This window comes from Cynocephalus volans, chromosome 7 (genome assembly GCF_027409185.1).
Source record: "Cynocephalus volans isolate mCynVol1 chromosome 7, mCynVol1.pri, whole genome shotgun sequence".
In the NCBI taxonomy this organism is placed as follows: Eukaryota; Metazoa; Chordata; class Mammalia; order Dermoptera; family Cynocephalidae; genus Cynocephalus; species Cynocephalus volans.
In genome coordinates, this window is record NC_084466.1 from 162,312,366 (window position 1) to 162,333,783 (window position 21,418).

Sequence of the window (21,418 nt, forward strand, 5' to 3'; positions counted from 1 at the left end):
TTAATTATCCCAGGACATTTCTGCCCACATGAGCCAACAGAAATCAAGAATACATACTTCACAATATTTACCTGTTGTGAGACATTCATTTCAATTCAGATGGCAAAAGTAGAAATCAATCGCTAATGAAATGTTTAAAATATATGTTAAACAAAAATGTTTTTACAAAATAATAATCTTTCACAATGAAATAAACTTCAGATCACTGAAATTTTAACTCTTTGGATGATTTCAGTTCAGTTTTTGATTTCAAAATTTAGAGACAAAAAAAAAACGTGTTGGCAGAATTTCTGCTTTTATGTTTCTATTTCTTGCTTCAACTGCTTGTTACACTGCTTGAAGATGAGGATGAAGATGCTGTTTCAGGACCTGTTGTCTTTAGATGGTTAAAGTTTATCCCAGGAGGAAATTCACTGCAGCAGGTTTGTACAGCTGTTAAGAACCTTGATCGTGATTTGTGGTTCAGCAGGTACTTTGACAGATTTTCTTCATATCTTTGGTTTTCTTTCCTTTGAGTTTAGGACACTTTTAGCTTCACTTCTGGATTATCACATGGTCTCTGTGACACTGACATTTTCTCAGAGACTATCTTCCAATTTTGGCATTGTCTTGATTTAAGTTCATACCTTCTGGATGAACCTTTACTAATTCAGTTCCATTTCATTGAAATAGTCTTCATAGGGCCAGCCCATGGTTCATTTGGGAGAGCATGGTGCTGATAACACCAAGGCCATGGGTTCGGATCCCTATATAGGGATGGCCGGTTCACTCACTTGGGAGAGCGTGGTGCTGACAACACCAAGTCAAGGGTTAAGATCCCCTTACCGGTCATCTTTTAAGAAGAAAAAAAAAAAAAGAAAGAAAGAAAGAAATAGTCTTCATAATTCTGTGCTGGTATCTGTTTCTTCTGGTTTTTTTAAGAAAGCATGTGCTTTGGTGTATCCTTTATTTCTTCCTCAGAACTGGCATTCAATGGATTTTCCTCAGTTTGAGGTCCGGAAAAATTTCCTTCCTCTTCCTCCAACTGTTGTTTTAACAAGGCTTTTTCTGCATCTGTTGAGATAATCATACGGTTTTTGTCCTTGATTTTGTTGATGTGGAATATCACATTTATTGATTTGCATATCTTGAACCATCCCAGTGGATGAATCCCAGGTGATCATGGTATATATTCTTTCTGATGTGCTGTGTATTCTGTTTGCTAATAATTTGTTAAGGATTTTTGTGCCTATGTTCATCAAGGAAATTGGCCTGTAGTTTTCTTTTTTTGTTGTATCTTAGTCTGATTTTTGGTCTCACAGTGATGTTGGCCTCATAAAATGAGTTTGGGAGGATAGCCTCTGTTTCGACTTTTTGGAATAGTTTGAAAAGGATTGGTATTAATTCCTCTTTAAAGGTTTGGTAGAATTTGGCAGTGAAGCCATCTGGTCTTGGGCTTTTCTTTGTTGGATTACTGCTTCAATCTCATTGATCATTATTGGTCTGTTCAAGTTTTCTGTTTCTTCTTGGTTCCATCTTGGTAGTTTGTGTGTGTCCAGAAATTCATTCATTTTCTCTGGTTTTAAAATTTGTTGCATATAGTTGTTCATAATGGTCTCTAGTGATTCTTTATTTCTGTGGTATTGGTTGTAATGTCTCCTTTCTCATTTCTGATTTTCATTATCTGGGACTTCTCTCTTCTTTTTTTAGTTAGCCTAGCTAATGGTTTTTCTATTTTGTTTATCTTCTATAAAAAAACCCAGCTTTTTAAAAATTGATCTTTTGTATCCTTTCTTGGGTCTCTATTTCATTTAGTTCTGCTTTGATCTTAATTATTTCGTTCCATCTACTGCTTTTGGAATTGGATTGTTCTTGTTTTACTAGTTCTTTAAGGTGTAAGGTTAGGTCGTTTATTTGAAATCTTTCTATTATTTTGATGTAAGCATTTATTGCGTTTCCCAGAGGGATGTCATTATTTTCATTAGTTTCGAGAAATTTTTTGATTTTCTGTTTAATTTCTTCTTTGACCCATATGTCATTCAGGAACATGTTTAATGTATCTGTATATTTCCATGTATCTGTATATTTTCCAAAGTTTTACTTCTTATTGATTTCCAGCTTTAATCCACTGTTGCCTGAAAAGATAATTGAAATGATTAAAATTTTTAAAAATCTGTTGAGACTTGATTTGTGACCTATCATATGGTCCATCCTGGACAATGTGCTGATGAGAAGAATGTGTATTCTGCCCTTGTCAGATGAAATGTTCAGTAGACGTCTGCCAAATCCAGTTGTCTAAGTGTAGTTTTAATCCCGTGTTTCTCTGTTGATTTGTTGTCTGGATGATCTGTCCAGTGTTAACAGAGGGGTGTTGAGGTACCCAACTGTTATTGCCCTGGGGTCTATCTCTTTCTTCAGATCTAATAGTGTTTGTGTTATATCTGAGTGCGCTGATGTTGGATGTATATGTATCTATGATTGTTATACGTTCTGATAGATAGATCCTTTTATCATTATATATGACCTTCTTTGTCTCTTTTTATAGTTTTTTGTTTAAAGTCTACTTCATCCAATGTAAGAATATCTACTCCTGCTTGGTTTTGGTTTTCATTTGTGTGGTATATCTTTTCCCATCCTTTTCACTATTAGTCCTTGAATCTTTACTGGTGAGGTGGGTTTCTCATAGGCAGCACATAGTTGGGTCTAGGTTTTAATCCATGCAGCCAGTCTATGTCTTTTGAGTGGGGAATTCAATCCATTTACATTTAGGGTTCTTACTGAAAGGTATTTTCTTACTCTTGGCATTTTATTGAATTTTGTATGGTTGTTTTAAATACATTTGGTTCCTTTCTTTCCATTTTGTTGTTTGTCTTCAGTGTTTGTTTTTTGTTGTTGTTGTTTTTGTTTTTTTGTTTGTTTGTTTTTGTTTTTGAGGTGGCAAGATATAGTTTCTTTCTCTTCTCATTTGTATAACTACTCTACAGGAAATGTGGCTTGCTGGAGACTAAGCCCTTGCATGCAGCAGGCTCTGGCACCTCCTGGGTGGACAACATTGAGAGCCAGAGCTGCATAACTTCACTCTGTGGCACTGCCCCTCTGCTCCCCGGCACCCACAATCCTATGCCTGGGAAGAGGAGGTCTGGATTACCTGTGCAGGAGGGCCCTGGTAGTCTCTGGGGGTGTCCTGGAGAAGGCTTGTGTGCTCTGACAAGTCATGCATGGGCTGCTGTTGAACCACAACTCAGATCTGGGGTTATCACTTGGACCCACGAACTCCATTCTGAAGCTTCCTGGGGCATTTAGATCTGATGGCTTCTGTTCATCCTGCAGGATAGTCAAAGAAAACACCAAAGGCCCCTGAGCAGACCCTCAACTGTTCATTCATGCTGAGCTGCCCAATTACCCCTCTGTCCATCTCTCTCTCCATCCATACCTGTTCTGGTCCAGCCCTTGCAGTGGCCATAGCCCTTCTTTCCCGGGGAGGTGCAGTGCACCTATGCAGTGGTGAGGACGGCTGCTCCAGGTGTATGGAACTCTGGCATGTGGGCTCCTGGGGCACAGTGTGTGACAATTCCTGGGACCAGGCAGATTCAGAGGTTGTGTGCTACCAGCTGGGCTGTGGCTGGGCTGTCGCTGCCCTGGGGGAGGCTGCCTTTGGCCCTGACTCAGTGCCCATGTGGCTGGATGAGATGGGGTGCCAGGGCAATGAAGTGTCTCTGTGGGACTGCCTGGCCAAGCCACGGGGATGTGGAGACTGTGTGTATAAGGTGGATAGGGGCGTGTGCTGTGCCTGTGAGTGAGGGGAATGAGGTGGTGGGAAGAGGGGTGCCAGATGGTTCCTTTGGGTCCCCACCCTTCACTCTTCCTTTGTCCAATCCTCAGCACCCAGCCCTGGGCATCGGGTCTCCTGAGGGTGCTCCTGGTACAGACTGCCTCCCACCAGTCCTGTTGGGGTCAGGTTGAGTGGGCTGGGCCATTGCTGCAAGGATCTGGGTGAGGGTCTGTGCTGCTCAGGGCTATCAGCACCTCCCTATCCTTAGGTGGGGCACTTAGGTCTCACCATTTCTCCTGCATGTGACCCTGGGGCCATGGTGCTGCCATCACCATCAGGTAGGTGGCCTTTTCTCAAGTTCATGCTCTTCCTGTCTGGCCAGGCCCAAGAGGGGCCTCCAATGGGGCTTGGCTCTTATGGGGTATCCTTGGAACTCCTGGGATGCCCCTGCCACAGTCAGACCCTCTTTAGACTGGCAAGACCAAGGTCAGAGTGATGAGAGGCATCGTGATGATGACACCCCCTTCTCTGATGTGCACTGCTCTCCTTCCCTGTGCTGCCCGAGTGGAGAACCCATGGGGGTCAAGGCAGGGGGAAGCAGAGACCATAGGCCCTGAAGAGCTACTTCTCTGGGGTCTTACCCTTGGTGACTGGAGAGTTTGGCCCTGGTATGTTTTGACATCTTGGATACTGTGGCTCTGTGTCCAAAGCAGAGCTGAGGGTGGTGGGCAGTCACAAAGATAAGAACTGCTCACTGGGCCCCCATCTGGGCTTAAGCACCTGGATTCTTCAACCTGGAACCTTTCACATGGATTTTCCCATGTGCTTCCTCTCACTTTTCCTCCTTTCTGGTGTAGTCTGTATTTGTCCTTGCTCAGTGAAATGTTGGTGCACCAGGATTGTGAACTCTTCCAACTATCTTGCTCTTGATCCCAGCACATACAGGATGCTGATGGCTTGACTGTTCCATTTATGACCACACCCTCACAGACCAGCCTTTCCTGGGCATACCCCTCCAGGACCATATCTATTCACAGCCATACCCACTCATGACCACACACTCTCTGGGAAATGTTTCCTGGTATTCACTTCCCTGCGTGGTTTGGGAGAGAGTTGCAAATAATTGAAACTATTATGGGTCTGATGAAGAATGGACCCTCCTTGGATTGTGGTAGAGAATGGGCCTTCTTGCCATCTTGGTGGAGAGTGGGCTCTCCAGGTGCCTTGGTGAAGAACAGATCGCCATGTTGTCTAGATGGATGAAGGACTCTCATGGTGTCCTGATGGAGAATGGACCCTTATGGTATCCTGGTGGAGAATTAACACTCATGATGTCTTGGTGGAGAATAGAATTTCATTGTCTCTTGGTGGAGAATGGACCTGCTATATATTAGATATGTATGTCCCCTCAAAGCTCATTTTGAAATCTGGTCCCTAATATGGCAGTGTTGGGGAATGTTTGGGTCATGGGGGGAGGATTTTGCAGGAATAGATTAATACCCTCCCCAGGGGACAGGAGTGAGTGACTTCTCACTCTATTAGTTCCCAGAAGAGCTGGTTGTTTAAAGGACCCTGGAACCTCCCCTCCCACTTTCTCTTCCTTTCTGTCATCATGTATTCTGGTTGCATCTGCCAACTGCACTGCCATTCTCTGCCAAGAGTAGAAGCAGCCTGAGGCCTGTGACAGATACAGCTCTCCTAGAATCAAGAGCCAAATAAATCATTTTTCTTTATAAATTACCCAGTCTCAGGTATTCTGTTATAGCGACACAAAAACAGACTATTATAGGACCCTTCTGATGTCTTGGTGGAGAACAGACTGTGATGGGGGTGTCCTGCTGGAGGAAAGATTCTCATGGTGTCCTTGAGGAGAATAAATTATCTCAGTGTCCTGGTAGAGAATGGACCCTCATGGTGTCCTGGTGGTGAATGGACCCTAATGGAGTCCTAGTTTAGAAAGGACTCTCATGTTGTCCTGGTGGTGAATGGACTCTAATGGTGACCTGGTGGGAAATGGACTCTCACAGTGTCATGGCGGAAAATGGAACTTCGTGGTGTCCTGCTGGTTAATGGACTCTCACAGTGTCCTGGTAGAGAATGGAACCCCATGGTGTCCTGGTGGAGAATATAGTGTTATTGTGGTATGGTGGGGAATGGACTCTCATCATTTCCTGGTGGGGAATGGTCTCTTGTGGTGTCCTGGTGGGGAACACAACTTTATGGTATACTGTTGGAATATGGACTCTCATGGTGTCCTGGTGGGGAATGGACTCTCATGGTATCCTGGTGCAGAATAGATCCTGATGGTGTCCTGACAGGGAATGGATTCTCATGATGTCCAGGTGGAGAATGGACTCTCATGTTGTCTTGGAGGAAAATGGACTCTCATGGTTTCCTGGTGGAGAACAGACCCTCGTTGTGTCCTGATGTAGAATGAACCCTGATGTCCTGAAGGAGAAAGGACCCTCATTGTGTCCTGGTGATGAATGGAATCTAATGGTGTCCTGGTGGCGAATAGAGTCTCACAGTGTCCTGGTGGAGGGTAGACACTGATTGTGCCCTGATGGAGAATGGAGCCTGATGGTGTCCTGGTGGGGAATGGGCATTCATGGTGTGCTGGTGGAGAATCATCCTTTGGAGTGTCCTGGTATAAAAAAGGACCTTCGTGGTGTCCTGGTATGGAATGGACTCTCATAGTGGCTAGTAAATAATGTACTCTTATGTTGCCATGGTTGAAAATGGACCCTAATGGTCTCCTGGTGAAGAATAGACCCAGATGTTGTCCAAATGGGGAATGGACTGTCACAGTGTCCTACTGGAGAATGGACTCTCATGGTGTCCTACTGGAGAATGGACCCTCACAGTATCTTGGTGGGGGGAATGGACCCTCATGTCTTGGTGGGGCATGGACCCTCATGTTGTCTTGGTGGGGAATGGACCCTCATGGTGTTCTGGTGAGGAATTGACTCTCATGCTGTCCTGGTGGAGAATGGATCCTGACTGTGTTCTGGTGGTATAAGGACTCTCAGGGAATCCTGCTGGTGAATGGTCTCTCATGATGTCCTTATGGGATTCTAGTGGTGTCCTGTTGGAGAATGGACTCTCTTGATGTACAAGTGGCAAATGGACTCTCATGTTGTCCTAAGGGAGATGGACCCTGATGGTGTCTGATAGGGCATTGATTCTCATGGCTAGTAATGAACTCTAATGGATTGCTTCTGGGATATAGATTCTCCTGTCTTCCTCATGGAGAATGGACTCTAATGGTGTCCTGCTGGAGAACGGACCCTCATGGTGTTCTGGTGGAGAATAGACTCTCATTGTTTCATGGTGGGTAATGGACTTTCATGGTGATCCTGGTGGAGAATGTCTTTCATGATGTCTTGGTGGAGACTGGAAGTTCATGGTGTCCAGACGTTGAATGGACCCTCATGGAGTCCTGGTGGAAAATAGACCCTCATGATGTACTGGTGGTGAATGGATCCTCATGTTGTCCTGGTAAGGAGTAGCCTCTCATGTCATCCTGCTGGAGAATGAAACCTCGTGGTGTCCTGATGGAGAATGGATCCTCATTTCTTCCTGGTAGAGAATGGACTCTCATGATATCCTGATGAAGAATGCAGCCTCATGGTATCCTGGTGGATAATGGAGTCTTATGGTGTCCCGGTAAAAAATGCACCCAGATGGTGTCCTGTCTGGGAATGGACTTTCATGTTTTCCTGGTAGAGAATGGACCTTGATGGGGTCCAGCTGGGTGATGGAGACTTATGTTGTCTTGCTGGGAAAGGACTCTCATGGTGTCCTGGTGAAGAATGGACTTTCATGGTGCCCTAATGTTGAATGGACTCTGATGTTGTCCTTATGGAGAATGGTTCCTTATGATATCCTGACAGGGAAAGGTGGTTCATGAGGTCCTGCTGGGGAATAGACCCTTGTGGTGTCCTGATGGATATCAGATTCTTGTGGTGACTGGTGGAGAATAGACCTGCCTCATGTTCCGATGGAAAATGGAGTCTTATGGTGTTCTGGTGGGAAAGGACTCTCATGGTGTTCTGACGGAGAATGGGCCCTAATGGCCTTCTGTTGGGGAATGGAATCTCATGGTGCCCTAGTTGGAAAGAACTCCGATGTTGCCCTTAGGAGAATGGTTCCTCATGGTGTCCTGACAAGGAAAGGCTGCTTATGGTGTCCTGCTGGGGAATAGATGCTCATGGTGTCTTGGTAGGGAATAAACTCTCATAATATCCTGCTGTGGAATGGACTCTTATGATGTCCTAGTGGAGAACGGACACTGATATTGTCCCATTAGGGAATGGACTCTCATGGTATCCTGGTGGTGAATGGACCATCAAGGTGTCCTACTGGAGAATGGACTTGCATGGTGTCCTGGTATGGAATAGGTTTGAGGTTGTTCTGCTGGGCACTTGACCCTCGTGGTGCCCTGGTGGAAATTATACCCTCATTGTTATCTGGCTGTTAGTGGACTCTTGGGGTGTCCTGGTGGAGAATGGAGTCTCATGGTGTCCTGATGGGAAATGGAGTCTCGTGGTTTCCTGGTGGAGAATGGACTTATATCGTGGACAGATAACACTGCCAAGGGTAAGAATGCTGCTTCCTCCCAGTCTTCTCTCAGTACCTCTGGAAATCAGGTAAGGTTGCTGCTGTCCATCTGATCATGTTGAGCTCATGTGTAGACCTCCAAGGACAGGTAAGATGTTGACAATGTGACATTGGTGGTCAGAACTTGGGGAGAACAATGTGAAGGCTGGTGACCAGGACAAATTCAGCACAGCTGAAAGGGTGAGGGTCCACTGGGGGCTCAGACAACATAAGAGGTCTGTCCCTTCACCTCTTGTTTGTCTATCCTCTGGCCATGCTTCAGTCTTTTTCATGGCTGAAGCTCTCTTGCCCCTTCTTATCCCCCAGACTGTTTCTCTCTTCACCTCTCCAGAAGTATCAGAAGCCCCACCCCCACCCCACCCTGAGTATGAATGGCTCTAGCTCCTTCCTTCAATGAAGTTTGAGAAATTCTGCCAAATGCCTTTCAATTGTCAGTTGGATTTACTGCAAATTCTTTCGACATCTGGTAGGCGGAGTCCACTTCTGGAGTTCCACAAGAGATGACTTTTGTGCCTTGGAGGCTGGCATTAGTGATTTGAGGCTGGGTCATGGCTGAGATGGGCACAGCTGAGGTGTAGGGGAGGGCCATGGGTGTGGTGAGGATCTCCTTTTGTGATCAGGGTCCCTTCCTGCTCAAGAGAACTGTGGCCCCCACCTTGAGGTGCACACCATTGCACCACATCTGCTTCCTGGGTGACAGCTCAGGGACATTGTGCTGGCTTCAGTCTTTGTACTCAGAAGGACCTCACTTGGTTTCATACTCTGTGTTGCCACCCTGAAATTAAATATTAAAATTAAGGTTGTCACCTTAATTTTTCATTAAGGGGCCTTGTATTTTTATTTTGTTCTGGGCCATACAACTTATGTAGCTAGTTCTGAGTACATTTTCTGACTTATTGAAATTATTCTGTTTACAAAATTGGATGCTCATTTCAGAATCTTTAGAATGTGCAGACAAGGCACAAGAAGAAAATGAGAAGTAACATTCTACCTCTCAGAAATGAACATTTTTAACATCATGGAGTATATCCTTTGAAAACTTTATTTGCATAGATGCATAGATATGAGCACGATTTGCAAAATGTGTCATATCCCATCATACAGATGTTCCCTGGTTTATTTAACCATCCTGGTCTAGTTAACTTGCACGTTTGGCTGCTTCCTACCATGCACATCCTCACCAGGAGATGTGTAACCTTTACAATTGCTGGTCACAGGATGTATTAGTCCATTTCTATCACTTATAACAAAATATCTGGAATTGTGTAATTTATAAGAAAATGAAATATATTGCTTACAGTTTCAGAGGCTGGGAAGTCCAAAGTCCAGGGAACACATCTGGTGAGGGTCTTCTTTGGTGTTGGCTTTACAGCAATGCAGGGTCTCCCATGGCAGAAAATGGCAGAGCAGAGAGAGAGAGACTCACATGTACTGTCCTTTTAAAGCCCACAGAACCATGCCTCTGACCACCATTATTAATCCATTCCCTAATGCATGGTCCTACAGTCTAATCACCTCTTCAAGGTCCCTTCAAGGACTCACCTTTTGACTACCATAATAGGATTTTCCACCCTTAATAGTTGCAATGGGGATTAAGTTCTGGGGGGACATTCAACCCAAGGAACAGGGCGTACACACCTTCAAGGACTTTGATCAGAGTGCTAGGTCAGTCTGATCATGACACACTGAGCTCAGAAGGACCGTAGGTCTTCAGCCACACCTTTAGTGTGAGGCAAAGAAAGGTTGTCACTGTCCTTCTGGGCCATGGTGTCTCGCATGCAGCCACGGGGCCTTGCTGACAACGGCTCATCACCCATCTCACACCTGTGGCTGCGTCAGGCACCAGCTGCAGGAAGCCCAGCCTAGCCTCACCACACGCTGCTGGTGCTGTCTGGGCTCAGGCATGGTGGGTGAGCTTCTGCTCCAGGTGACAGATGATGGCTCTGATATGGGGGGGCTGCGAGGGCGCTCCCAGACTTCCTTCTCAGAATGCGTCACCACCGAGTCAGAGTCCATCTTCTGCGCATGGGCGGAGAACAGTGTCTGCCGGGGACCGTCAGACAGCAGTGCTGCTGCAGCAGGTGCACCCAGGCATGGCACTGTCTGCACTAACGCTGTGGTCCCTGCTCTTGGCCTGCTGGATCCTCCCTCCTGGTGAGTGTGTGCTGCTCTCTGCAGGTGCTGGTGGCTGGGGCCACAGGCATGCAGGACGTTCCTTCATTGGAGAAGGGGATAATACCACATGGTCACCCCTGTTTATCTGGTTTCTTTGCACACATTTTTGTTAACTTTCATTTTGTTAAAGCAACAATTTTGATGCCATCAAAATGCGTAGTATCAATGGTAGGTAAATTTGAGATAAAGGTGGGAATTTGGGTTAAAAGTGAGTCTAGCTCCTAATCCTTGAAAATTATGATGAAATTCTCAGAATCTTCTTTCTCCATCTGTGTTCTTGTCCTTGAAGGCCTGGCTGAGGAGGAGTCCCTGAATCTACTGGGGGGTGGAAACAGCTGCGATGGCCTCCTACAGGTGGAGCACAGTGGGCAGCAGGGCCTGGTGTGTGGGGACACCTGGGGCCTAGAGGAGGCATCAGTGACCTGCAGACAGCTCGGCTGTGGCCCTGCACGGTCAGCCACCAAGTACATTCTGAAGTACCAGGAGACGGAACAGCTCTGGCTGCACAATGTCCACTGCCATGGTGGGGAAGCTTCCCTCTGGGAGTGCTCCCTGGGGGCATGGGAGCTGCAGAGCAGCTGCAGGTGCAAGTGTGTGGTGTTCATAACCTGCTCAGGTAGGTTGGATGGTGACCCCTAGCCCTCTAGTCCCGGGACCTCAGTCCTCTAATCAGGAACTAGAGGCACCAAAGCAAATCCCCATGGAGGAGGAGGGCCTGGTGCAAGAGTGAGAGCCCCGTCCCCCCAGGAACCTTGGGATTCCCTTCTGCTGCAGGACAATGAGGTCGGGGGGGGGGGGCTTTCCTTCGCTGCGCTTCTGGAGATTAGCTCTTGCCCTCCCAATAGTTTCCTACACTGGACCCCCGTCTCATTTCTAAATTCACTCACCAAAGCTGTGCTTTCCTTTGTCACCGTTCATCTTCAGGGACACCTTAGGGAGTTCCTGGGCTGCAGCTGTGTAGAGAGCACAGCAGCATTGCAGTGAGAGTTGCCCACTTACATGCTCATGGCAAGTGCCCTGACCCAGCGCCCATGGCAGCTGCTCTGTGTGCTGTGCACACCCAGGCCACAATCCAGCAATCCTGGGAGAAAGGTCTCTGTCACCTTGGGGTGCCCATGGGGAAAGCAGGCACATGGAAGATGGGCCATGAGCAGCGCCAAGGATGCCAAGTCAGGGCTCTGCCCATGCATGTGTGCTGTGGGCACAGGCTTAGAGGACTCTGTTTCTCTTGTGTGCCACCAGGTGGTACCACACAGCAAATTGGGCTCAGTGGTGGTGGCAGCCCCTGTGCCGGGATCCCTGAGGTGGTGAGCCCAACCAGCCCTGCCCTGAGGTGTGACTTGCACAGGGAGGAAGCAAATGTGTTCTGTAGACAACTGGGGTGTGGCACTGCCGTGCAATGGTCCAAAGTCTACCATGGAGGGGACGCTGGAGACAAGAAGATGGTGACTTGCCAGGGAACAGAGTCCAGCATCTTCGACTGCATGGTCAACCTGAACTACCTAGAGCAGTGTGTCCTTTCGACCTACACTGAGGTGGTGTGCACAGGTAGGGATGCCCCAGCCCGAAGCATTTTCTTACGTGAATAGCGGGGATCATCGTGTCTGCATCTGCCAGGTGGTAAGTGTGAATGAAAACCCCCTCTCCCAGGACAGACGATCAACACGGCTCGGTATTTCCTCTGCCTCATGGTCTAGGGAGGTCCCTGGAGCTGTCTCCTCTGGGGCAGGGCCTGTAGCTCCGGCTGAGCCACCCAGCTTCTTATCCAGCTTTTGCCCTCAGAGAGGAAGGGGGTGAGGGGCTTTGCTCTTCCACCCCGCCCACGGGGTGCAGGGCAGCCTTGTCTCCCCAGTGGGGAGGGTACCAGGGACGAGCCTCCCCTGTCACCATCTGTGTGGGCACCAGGACGGAGGGAGACTCGCAGTGGTGGGAGGGCGCTGAGCCCAAACACCCCAGGACTTCCCCTGCAGGCCCCTGGACCCTGGGGCCGTGCCTCCTGCGTCCTTCCTCCCCATGGGACAGGAGGGTGGCTGGGGAGTCAGTGCCCCGCAGAGGCCCACAGGGAGCCTGTCCCGCCAGGGGTGGCTTCAGTCCAGCGTCTGCCCCCAGGACACACGGAGGCCCGGCTGGCCGACGGCGAGCACCCCTGCGCCGGGCGCCTGGAGGTGAGGCGGGGCCTGACGTGGGGCACCGTGTGCGACGCCGACCTGGACCTGGCCACAGCGCACGTGGTGTGCCGGGAGCTGCAGTGCGGGGCGGCCTTGTCCACGCCCAGCGGCGCCCGTTTCGGCAGCGGCTCCGGGCCTGTGTGGAGCGAGGCCTTCCGCTGCGCGGGCAACGAGTCGCTGCTGTTCCAATGCCCGAGGGATCGTGGGCACCAGTGCGGGCACAGCCGGGACGCTGGGCTCACGTGCGCGGGGGACAGTAAGTCGCCGAGGCGGGGCTCGCTGGGAGAGACCTGAGCTTCGGGTGAAGCCGACATTTGGCCACTTCTCTCATTATTGGAGTGCGTCTGTGTCTCATACATTCCAGTGAACTGGCAAAGTTGATTTAGACAGGCTCACATTAAGGACAAGGCAGCAGTGTCTGCAAGGTCTGGAAGCCACACTGACTGTCCCTCCCCCACCCCCAGAGTTCCGGCTGGTCAACGGCAGCAGCAGCTGTGAGGGCCGCGTGGAGCTCCTGGTGCGTGGGACCTGGGCTCCCCTCTGCGCTGCCCACTGGGACTTAGCAGATGCCACCGTACTATGCCACCAGCTCAACTGTGGCAATGTGGTGGCCACACCCCAAGGCGGCCATTTTGGGGAAGGGGACGCTCCCCTCTGGCTGGATGTGTTTCATTGTGTGGGGACAGAGTCCCATTTGTTGAACTGCCCAGCGAGCACCCTGGGGGCCTCATCCTGTGCCCTGGGAAACGTGGCTGCCGCCATCTGCTCAGGTGGGTGCAGCACGTGAAGTGTGTGTGTGAGGACAGTTGGGTGGAAGGGGGAGCTCGGGGCTGAGCAGTGGGCAGGACAGGAGGCTGTTCAGGGTGGACAATGGGTAGGTCACATGGGAATGAAAAGATGGGTTAAGGGGGATGGCGGGATGGTGTAGGCAGAACGGGCAGGGAGGAAGGTCTGGGGAGGTCGAGTGGGGATTTTGGATAGAAGAGGAAGGAAGGACAGAGGGAACATACGATGGAAAGGAAGGCAGCTGAGAGGGAGGAAGGGCAGGTGGATCGAGGGTTGGACAGGTCACTGTGTGGGGTCAGCATCGGCCCCAGCACCTCCTTGACCCTGCAGGCTCCTGCTCTCCCTCCCCAGGTCTCCCCCACGCCCTGCGGCTGAGGGACGGACAGAGCCGCTGTGACGGCCGTGTGGAGGTCTCCCTGGCCGGTGTGTGGGGCCGCGTCCTGGACGACGGCTGGGACCTGCGAGACGCCGGGGTGGTGTGCCGGCAGATCGGGTGCGGACGGGCTGAGCGAGCCTACGACGCGCCTGCCCCCGGCCGCGGAGCCGTCCCGGTGGGTTTGAGCCGCGTGCGCTGTCTGGGCACCGAGACGCATCTGACCCAGTGCAACGTGTCCGCGTCCCTGCTGGTGCCCGCGGGGACTTCTTGGGACGCGGGTGTCGTGTGCTCTGGTGAGTGTGGAACCCCTTCCTTCCGCCCCCTCAACCCGTCCCCGCGTGGCCACGGGGCGCCCTGATCCGTCTCTCCGCAGGGAGCCGCGGGGTGCGGTTGGCCGCGGGGCCTGGCCGCTGTGCGGGGCGTGTGGAGCTGCTCCACAGGGGCGCGTGGGGCACCGTGTGTGACGACGCCTGGGACCTGCTGGACGCGCACGTGGTCTGCAGGCAGCTGGGCTGCGGCCGTGCGCTCAGTGCCCCGGGGGATGCCCACTTCGGGGTCGGTGCAGGGCGCATCTGGTTGGACGAGCTGGGCTGCCGGGGCAACGAGTCTGCGCTGTGGCAGTGCCCATCTGGGGGCTGGGGCCGGCACGACTGTGGGCACAAGGAGGACGCCGGGGTCTTCTGCTCAGGTCTGTGCAGCCCGTCCCCCCTGTGGCTCCCACCCACCGACTGACGCTGGGTCTCGCTGACCGGCCTCTCTGTGTGCAGAGTTCACGGATCTGAGGCTGCAGAACCACAGCCTGCCATGCGCAGGGCGCCTGGAAGTTTTCTACAACGGGACGTGGGGAGGCGTCTGCCAGACTCTGAGCCCTGCCTCCCTGGGGATCCTGTGTGAGCAGCTGGGCTGTGGGTCCCGGGGGCAGCTGCAGCCCAGGGCAGCGAGCTGGCCTCCCCCTGGGGCTCTCTGGTTGGCCTCCATTCAGTGCAGGGAGAGGCATGACAGGTCCCTGTGGCAGTGCCCGTCAGACCCCTGGAACCAGCAGTCCTGCTCCAGTGGGGAGGAAGCCTGGATCGTGTGTGCAGGTGAGCAGGTGGGGCTGGGGGCGGGAAGGGGTTCTGCTCGGCCAGGGGTGAAGCGTCAGTCTTCACTTTGTCTTACAAGTCTGTGTTGTGCTGGGTCAGTAAAGGGGCAAGATCCCTGTCCTGAGGCTCTGGGCTGTATGAGGCATCTGGAGTCTTCCCAGACCCCTGGTTCTCCCCCAGTGGGGGAGGCAGGAGCACTGGGCTCCGGGGGCATCTTCTGAGATCGTTCCACAGGGACAGGGCCACCTTGGATAAGCCCCAAGCTTTTGCTCTTTATGGAATCCCTCAGCCCACGTGGGTATCTTTTGCTTACACATAGAAAGTTCTTTTCTAGCAAGGAGATGATATTTCCTGTGTTGGGGAGACAGAAAGAAATGGAAAAGAAAAATAATTTACAGAATTCTAAGCTGCTGAGCTTGCAACTACAGAGATGGGTTCTCATTTCCTCCCCAGAAAAGGCAGGAGAAGTTCTCGAGGCCCCCGGGCAGACCCTCAACTGCTCGTCCACGCTGAGCTGCCCAGGTACCCCCCGTCCGTCCCTCTGTCCATCTACCCCCGTCCTGGCCCCGGCGCCGTGGTGACCACAGCCCCTTTCCAGGGGAGGGCGCGGTGCGCCTGCGCGGGGGCGCAGACGGCTGCTCCGGGCGCGTGGAGCTGTGGCACGCGGGCTCCTGGGGCACCGTGTGTGACGATTCCTGGGACCTGGCGGATGCGGAGGTCGTGTGCCGCCAACTGGGCTGTGGCCGGGCCGTGGGCGCCCTGGGGGAGGCCGCCTTTGGCCCCGGCTCAGGGCCCGTGTGGCTGGATGAGGTGGGGTGCCGGGGCAGCGAGGCGTCCATGTGGGGCTGCCCGGCGGAGCCGTGGGGACGCGGGGACTGCACGCACAAGGAGGACGCAGGTGTGCGCTGTGCTGGTGAGTGGGCGGGGACGGCAGTGGGGGGGGCATGGAAGTCAGCAGAGGGGACCTGGGTGGGGTGGGCCGTCGGGATGTGTCTTGCTCCTGATGAGGAGGGTGGGAAGAGGGGCGCTGGATGATTCCTCTGGGGTCCCTGCGTATCTCTCTTCCTTCAATGATTCCCCAGCACCTGGCCCCTGAGGGTGCTCCTGGCACAGGTTTCCTCCTGCCAGTCCTGTCAGGGTCAGCATGAGTGGCCTGTGCCTTCGTTGCAAGGGTGTGGATGAAGGTCTGTGCTGCTCAGAGCTGTCACCACCTCCCCATCCTGGTACTGAGCTCCTGCCATTTCTTGAGCAGGTGACCCCAGGGACAATAAGGCACAGCTTCTATGGCCCTGAGGACCTCTGGGGCTCAGCACCACCACTTCTCTGGGTCTTACCGTTGGTGACTTGGGAATTTGGCATTGGTAGATGGTGGCCTCTGGGACACTGTGGCTCTGTCCAAAGCAGAGCTCAGGGCAATGGGCAGTCAGTAAGATAAGAGCTGTCCACTGGGCCCCCACCTGGCTCATCCCACCTGTGACCCCTACCTGGGCCCACACACCTGGATTCTCCCACCTGGAGTTTTCCACCTGGGCCCTCAAGCCAGGCCCTTCTATTTCTGTCCTTCATCCAATGCCCCTACCTGGGCCTGAGCACCTGTATTCTCCTGCCTGCACGCTCTCCCTTGTTCCTTTCTACCTGTGTCCACCCACCCAGCCTCTCCCTCTGGGGCCCTCTCCCCTTTGCTCTGCCATGTGTGCCAGGGCCTCTGGCTCACCTCCTGCTTCCCATCCCTACCAGGTCCCCAGTGATACTAGATCAGCCCTTCAAGAGGGGCTCCTCCTGCCCTGTTCGTACAGACAACTCACAGGCTCTCTGGACCCCAAGTCCAGCCCAGAACCTGCTCAGGCAAATTTGATGTCTAAACACATAGGGAACAGAGAAGAGGAATGTGTCCTCCCGACTTTGGTCTCCCTCTCTGTGTCCACTACCTGGGCTCACACATCTGGATTTTCCCACCTGGCCACTCCCACCTGTGCCCTGACACCTGTGCCCTGTACCTGGGCCTCTCAGCCCTGTGGCCTCAGCCCATCTCTCTGGGGAGTAGCAGCCTCCCTGGGAAGCTGAGGTCATCCAGGCCCAGCGTCACAATGCAGCCCAGGCACACAGGAGACCCTGCCTCTCACTCTCCCCACAGCCCCTCCCTTGACCCCTCTACCTGAGTCGGAAGCCTGGACCCTGCCCGAGACCACCTGCCTCATTCTTGCCTCCCTCCTGGGCATCATCTCCCTATTCCTGGGGGCTCAGTGGTGCCGCCACAGAGCAATCTGCAAGGGTAGGTGGTGGGGCTGGGTGTGGTTGACACAGGCCCTGGGATGGGCAGGCTGGGGCCGCTCTGTGAAACCGTAGGCACTGCAGGCCCTCTCTGTACTGGTCCCTGCCCTGCATGCTGGGTGGTCTTACCTGTATCAACTTCTCAGGGAGTTTCTGTGGACCCGAGAGCTGTTGGGGACCCAGAGCTCTGGGTCCAAGTCTTGCTGTGCTTCTGAGAGAGGCTGACTGAAGAGCGTGCACACTGCCAGGGCTGCCTGGTATGAGAACAGGCTCCAAGGGGTCCCCTGATGCCTAGTGTGGTCTGTGTAGCTGAGGGCTTTCAGGGATGTATTCAGGGGCTGAGATCGACAAGCCCCACCCCAGAAGCCCGGGGCCCTGGGTGCCCAGGGAAGCATGTGGCCCTTAGAAGAGCGCCTTTACTCTTGGGGGGCTGTTGGCAGAGAAGCTAGGGTCCCGGCATGCCTGAGAGACCGCAGGGGCCAGGCAGGATGGGCTTTGACTGCAGGAGCATTTCTTCTAGAAGGTTCTGGTGTGGCCTTTGCAGGTTCCAGAATGCTGGAGCATCCATCCTCCGAGGGTGTCTATGAGGACATTGGAGTGGTCTCTGAGGCGGAGAAAGATGAGGGGCCCACATCATCCAGGAACCCAGTTTTGGAGGAGGAATATGATGATGCGGGAGAACCTGAGGACAGCCTGGGAGAGGAGGCGCAGGAAGCGGGGGCGCTGCTGAGCCCTGCGGGTGTGCACCTCTGTGCCTTGGGGTCCATGGCGCTCTTCCTGCTGTACTGCTTTTATGTGGAGGGCCGTGCTCTGGCCAGTGCCTACATTTAAAGGACCTGAGAGCCGCTTCTGTGTGTCTGTGACTTTCACTCCCATCTTGGGCCTGGGTGTTAGGATAATCGGCTGTCCCTTCAAAGGTGCTCTTTAGACAGGTCTTCTTATGAAGGGATGTGGGGTTAGGGAGGTTGTAGGTCTTTATTTGGGTTTCTTGGTAGCCATGAACAGTGTCCTTCCAGCACCTTGTCCTGGTCAGCTACAGGAGGGGCCCTGAGCCGATGGGGTGGGGAGAGGGCTTGGTGTGAGAGGCAATCTCACTCTCACCTGACCCACTTTGTCCAACCCTTGTCCGATCTTTGTGGCTTCGCTTTACAGAGAGAAACCAGGAGCCGAGAACTCCTGAGAGCTCTGAGAAGTAGCTGAGGACCCCAGTGCACATCTCTCTTTTTAAATGCAGGTGGGGCTCCTGTCAGCTCAGGCCTTGGAGCTCAGGCTGGGATGGAAGACCATGGCAGTCCCTGCCCCGGGACCTGATGACCTTGAGCTGATGTGGGGGACATCAGCGTGTCCAGAGGGTGGGATAAACCAGGGAAGCGGGCGTCTTCATTGTGCTTATTCTCAAAACAGATCTTATTAAACTCACTTTGAACTCATGTACCATCATTGATTCATCCCAGAACCATTTATCAGACCCCACCGTGGCCCAAGATATGTTCCGGGTCCCCCCTTTCTGCCTCACCCTTGTCCTTTGTCCTCTTGTCTGAGACAGGCCTTGTGTGTTTCAAGCAATGTGGTCACTCACAGCCTCTTGCCTACACAGCTCCCCTAGCTGTGGGGTGGGGTCTACTGCTCTTGACACCCAGGCAAGCCAGGGCAGAGGTTTCTCCGAATGGAGTGGCCTTCTGGACCATACTTTCTTCTTGCTCCACCACCCCTTCAAGCCTTGGGTCTGACCTTCTGGGTGGCTCCCTCATGAAGCACCTCCTGGGACCCCTGCCTTTCTTCTGTACAGACAGTGCTGTTGTGGGCTGTTTGGGGGGCTGTGGTGCTGAAATGTCCAGTTGTCACAGCTGTCCTGCTCTGAAAACCCCACCAAGTTCTCCCTGACCACACAGAGCCACAACCACACCCACGCACAGCTCCACTAGCCCATGGCCACACCCACCCCTGGCTGCACCCACCCAGAGTTATTACCACCTGTGTCTAGACCTTTCCTGAGTCCAACTCTCTCATCTCGGTTCTCAGCATCCTGGTAAAATCCTGGTTGAAGCCACCTGTGAGTCCCTCATCTGTAGTCTGTCCAGTGATACCAGCCTTGGGGACTGTGAGCACAGGCCGGGGCTCTTTCCAGCCGTCTTTCAATCCTCATTCCATCGGGCGGGCACTAAGGCACCTTCCAGTCGGTGCACCTGCGACCCTGACCAAGGCCACTGCAGGGTGCGAGCCGTGGCTAAGGCGCAGACGGCCCGAGACAGTCCCAGCCGTCTCTGGAAACCCCACTCCGCTCACTCTGTGCGTCCCCTCCGGGGCAGTCTGAAAACCAGTCTCTTAGACTGGTTCCCTGGCAAACCCACTGAAAATTAACCTTTACTGATTTTTATGCTGCTTACAAAGTAGTACACATTCACTATTGTAAATTGAAAAGGTAGAACCAAGGAAGACAATGAAAAACACCTGTCCTTCTATCCCTCGGACATGAGTTCCTCGGCTTCTAGGCTCACGTCCACCAAGAACTTTCCTCTGCTAGAGGCGCAGGTGTCAGTGTGATGCACAGTCACGTCTCACTGTGCGTCTCCTGCTTCCTGTGGACTTTCCACTTACGATATGTAGCCGACATACTGACTTGCCCGAGTGTAAAGGCCATGCTGTCACGTTCAGTGTTGGCCTTGCAGGCCTTTTAGGTAGGCCTCATCAGTGACGTAATCCTCGCTCCCTGCACCCGGCTGCTTCCTGCACCCCTGTGTCCTCCCCAGGAGTGTGCACTGTGCCACCTCTCCTGCTGGTCACGGGCATGTGCCCATTCAAGGACTTCTATCAGAGCTCCAGGTCAGTCTGTTCACGACACACTGAGCTCGGAAGGACTGTAGGTCTTCAGCCACACCTTTAGTGTGAGGCAAAGAAAGGTTGTCACTGTCCTTCTGGGTCCTGGCGTCTCGCATGCAGCCACGGGGCCTTGTTGACAACGGCTCGTCGCCCATCTCACACCTGCAGCTGCGTCAGGCACCAGCTGCAGGAAGCCCAGCCTAGCCTCACCACACGCTGCTGGTGCTGTCTGGGCTCAGGCATGGTGGGTGAGCTTCTGCTCCAGGTGACAGATGATGGCTCTGATATGGGGGGGCTGCGAGGGCGCTCCCAGACTTCCTTCTCAGAATGCATCACCACCGAGTCAGAGTCCACCTTCTGCACAGAGGCAGAGCACAGGCACCTGCCTAGGACTGTCAGACTATGGTGCTGCTCCAGCAGCTGTGTCTAGGCATGGCGCTGTCCCTACTAAGGCTCCTGGCCTGCTGGACCTGCCCTCCTGGTGAGTGTGTGCTGCTTTCTGCAGGTGCTGGTGGCCGGAGCCACAGGCATGCAGGACGTTCCTCCAGGGGAGAAGGGGAGGACACCACACAGGCTCCATCTATTCCCTGGTGTGAATCCTGGGAGGCTCAGCTGGAGACTCAGAGGGCTGGGCTGTCCCCTGCACAGCTCATTAGCAGGCAAGGTGACCAGAGGCTCCCTTTCCTGAGCCATTCACCCACCATGGGAGGCTGAAACCCTGACTCTGTTGAGTTTCCACAGAAAATGGTCCTTGGGCCTTTTTTTTAAAAAAAACATTTTGTTCATTTTTGTTAACATTTTACTTTGTTAATGTCATTGACACCAGCAAAAATAGTGTGAAAAACTTGGGAAAATCAATATTAAGGGGACAAATTGGAATGGAAGGTGAAAATTAGATTTCTACTTTTTAAAGATTCTGGACAAAAAGTTCTCAAGTGCACCTTTCCTATGAAAGCCCTTCCTGTGTTCTTGTTCCCAAAGTCCCTGCCGCGGAGTCCCTGGTCCTGGTGAGGGGTGGAAATCGCTGCGAGGGCCTCCTGCAAGTGGAGCACAGTGGGCAGCAGGGCCTGGTGTATGTGGACGGCTGGGGCCTGGGGGAGGCGTCCGTGATCTGCAGGCAGCTGGGCTGTGGCCACACCGTCGTTACACCCAAGTACGTGCTGTGGCCCCAGGACACGCAGCAGCCCTTGCTGCAGGGCGTGCGGTGCCAGGGTGCAGAGGCTTCACTCTGGGAGTGCTTCCTGGGGGCATGGGGGCTGCTGCAGGACTGCAAGTGTGAATGCATCAGCGCGGTGCACTGCTCAGGTGGGACAGCCGCCCCCAGGGGCACTTCTGCTGATCGTGGCTTCTGCCCTTGGGAAGAGGGTGG

General features: G+C 52.8%; 1 protein-coding gene across 1 annotated transcript in view; it reads left to right on the forward strand.

The window, feature by feature from the left end:
• Window positions 1–9,956: 9,956 nt before the first annotated feature.
• Window positions 9,957–21,418, forward strand: part of SCART1 (scavenger receptor family member expressed on T cells 1) — a 46,018-nt gene continuing 34,556 nt past the window's right edge. The window contains 17 exon segments of the mRNA XM_063101632.1: window positions 9,957–10,036; window positions 10,211–10,452; window positions 10,836–11,069; window positions 11,789–12,094; window positions 12,452–12,970; window positions 13,179–13,484; window positions 13,852–14,211; window positions 14,214–14,564; window positions 14,644–14,952; window positions 15,557–15,871; window positions 16,253–16,285; window positions 17,093–17,230; window positions 17,774–18,046; window positions 19,980–20,052; window positions 20,218–20,443; window positions 20,555–20,639; window positions 21,031–21,354. Coding sequence (XP_062957702.1) covers window positions 9,957–10,036; window positions 10,211–10,452; window positions 10,836–11,069; window positions 11,789–12,094; window positions 12,452–12,970; window positions 13,179–13,484; window positions 13,852–14,211; window positions 14,214–14,564; window positions 14,644–14,952; window positions 15,557–15,871; window positions 16,253–16,285; window positions 17,093–17,230; window positions 17,774–18,046; window positions 19,980–20,052; window positions 20,218–20,443; window positions 20,555–20,639; window positions 21,031–21,354 — 4,174 coding nt within the window.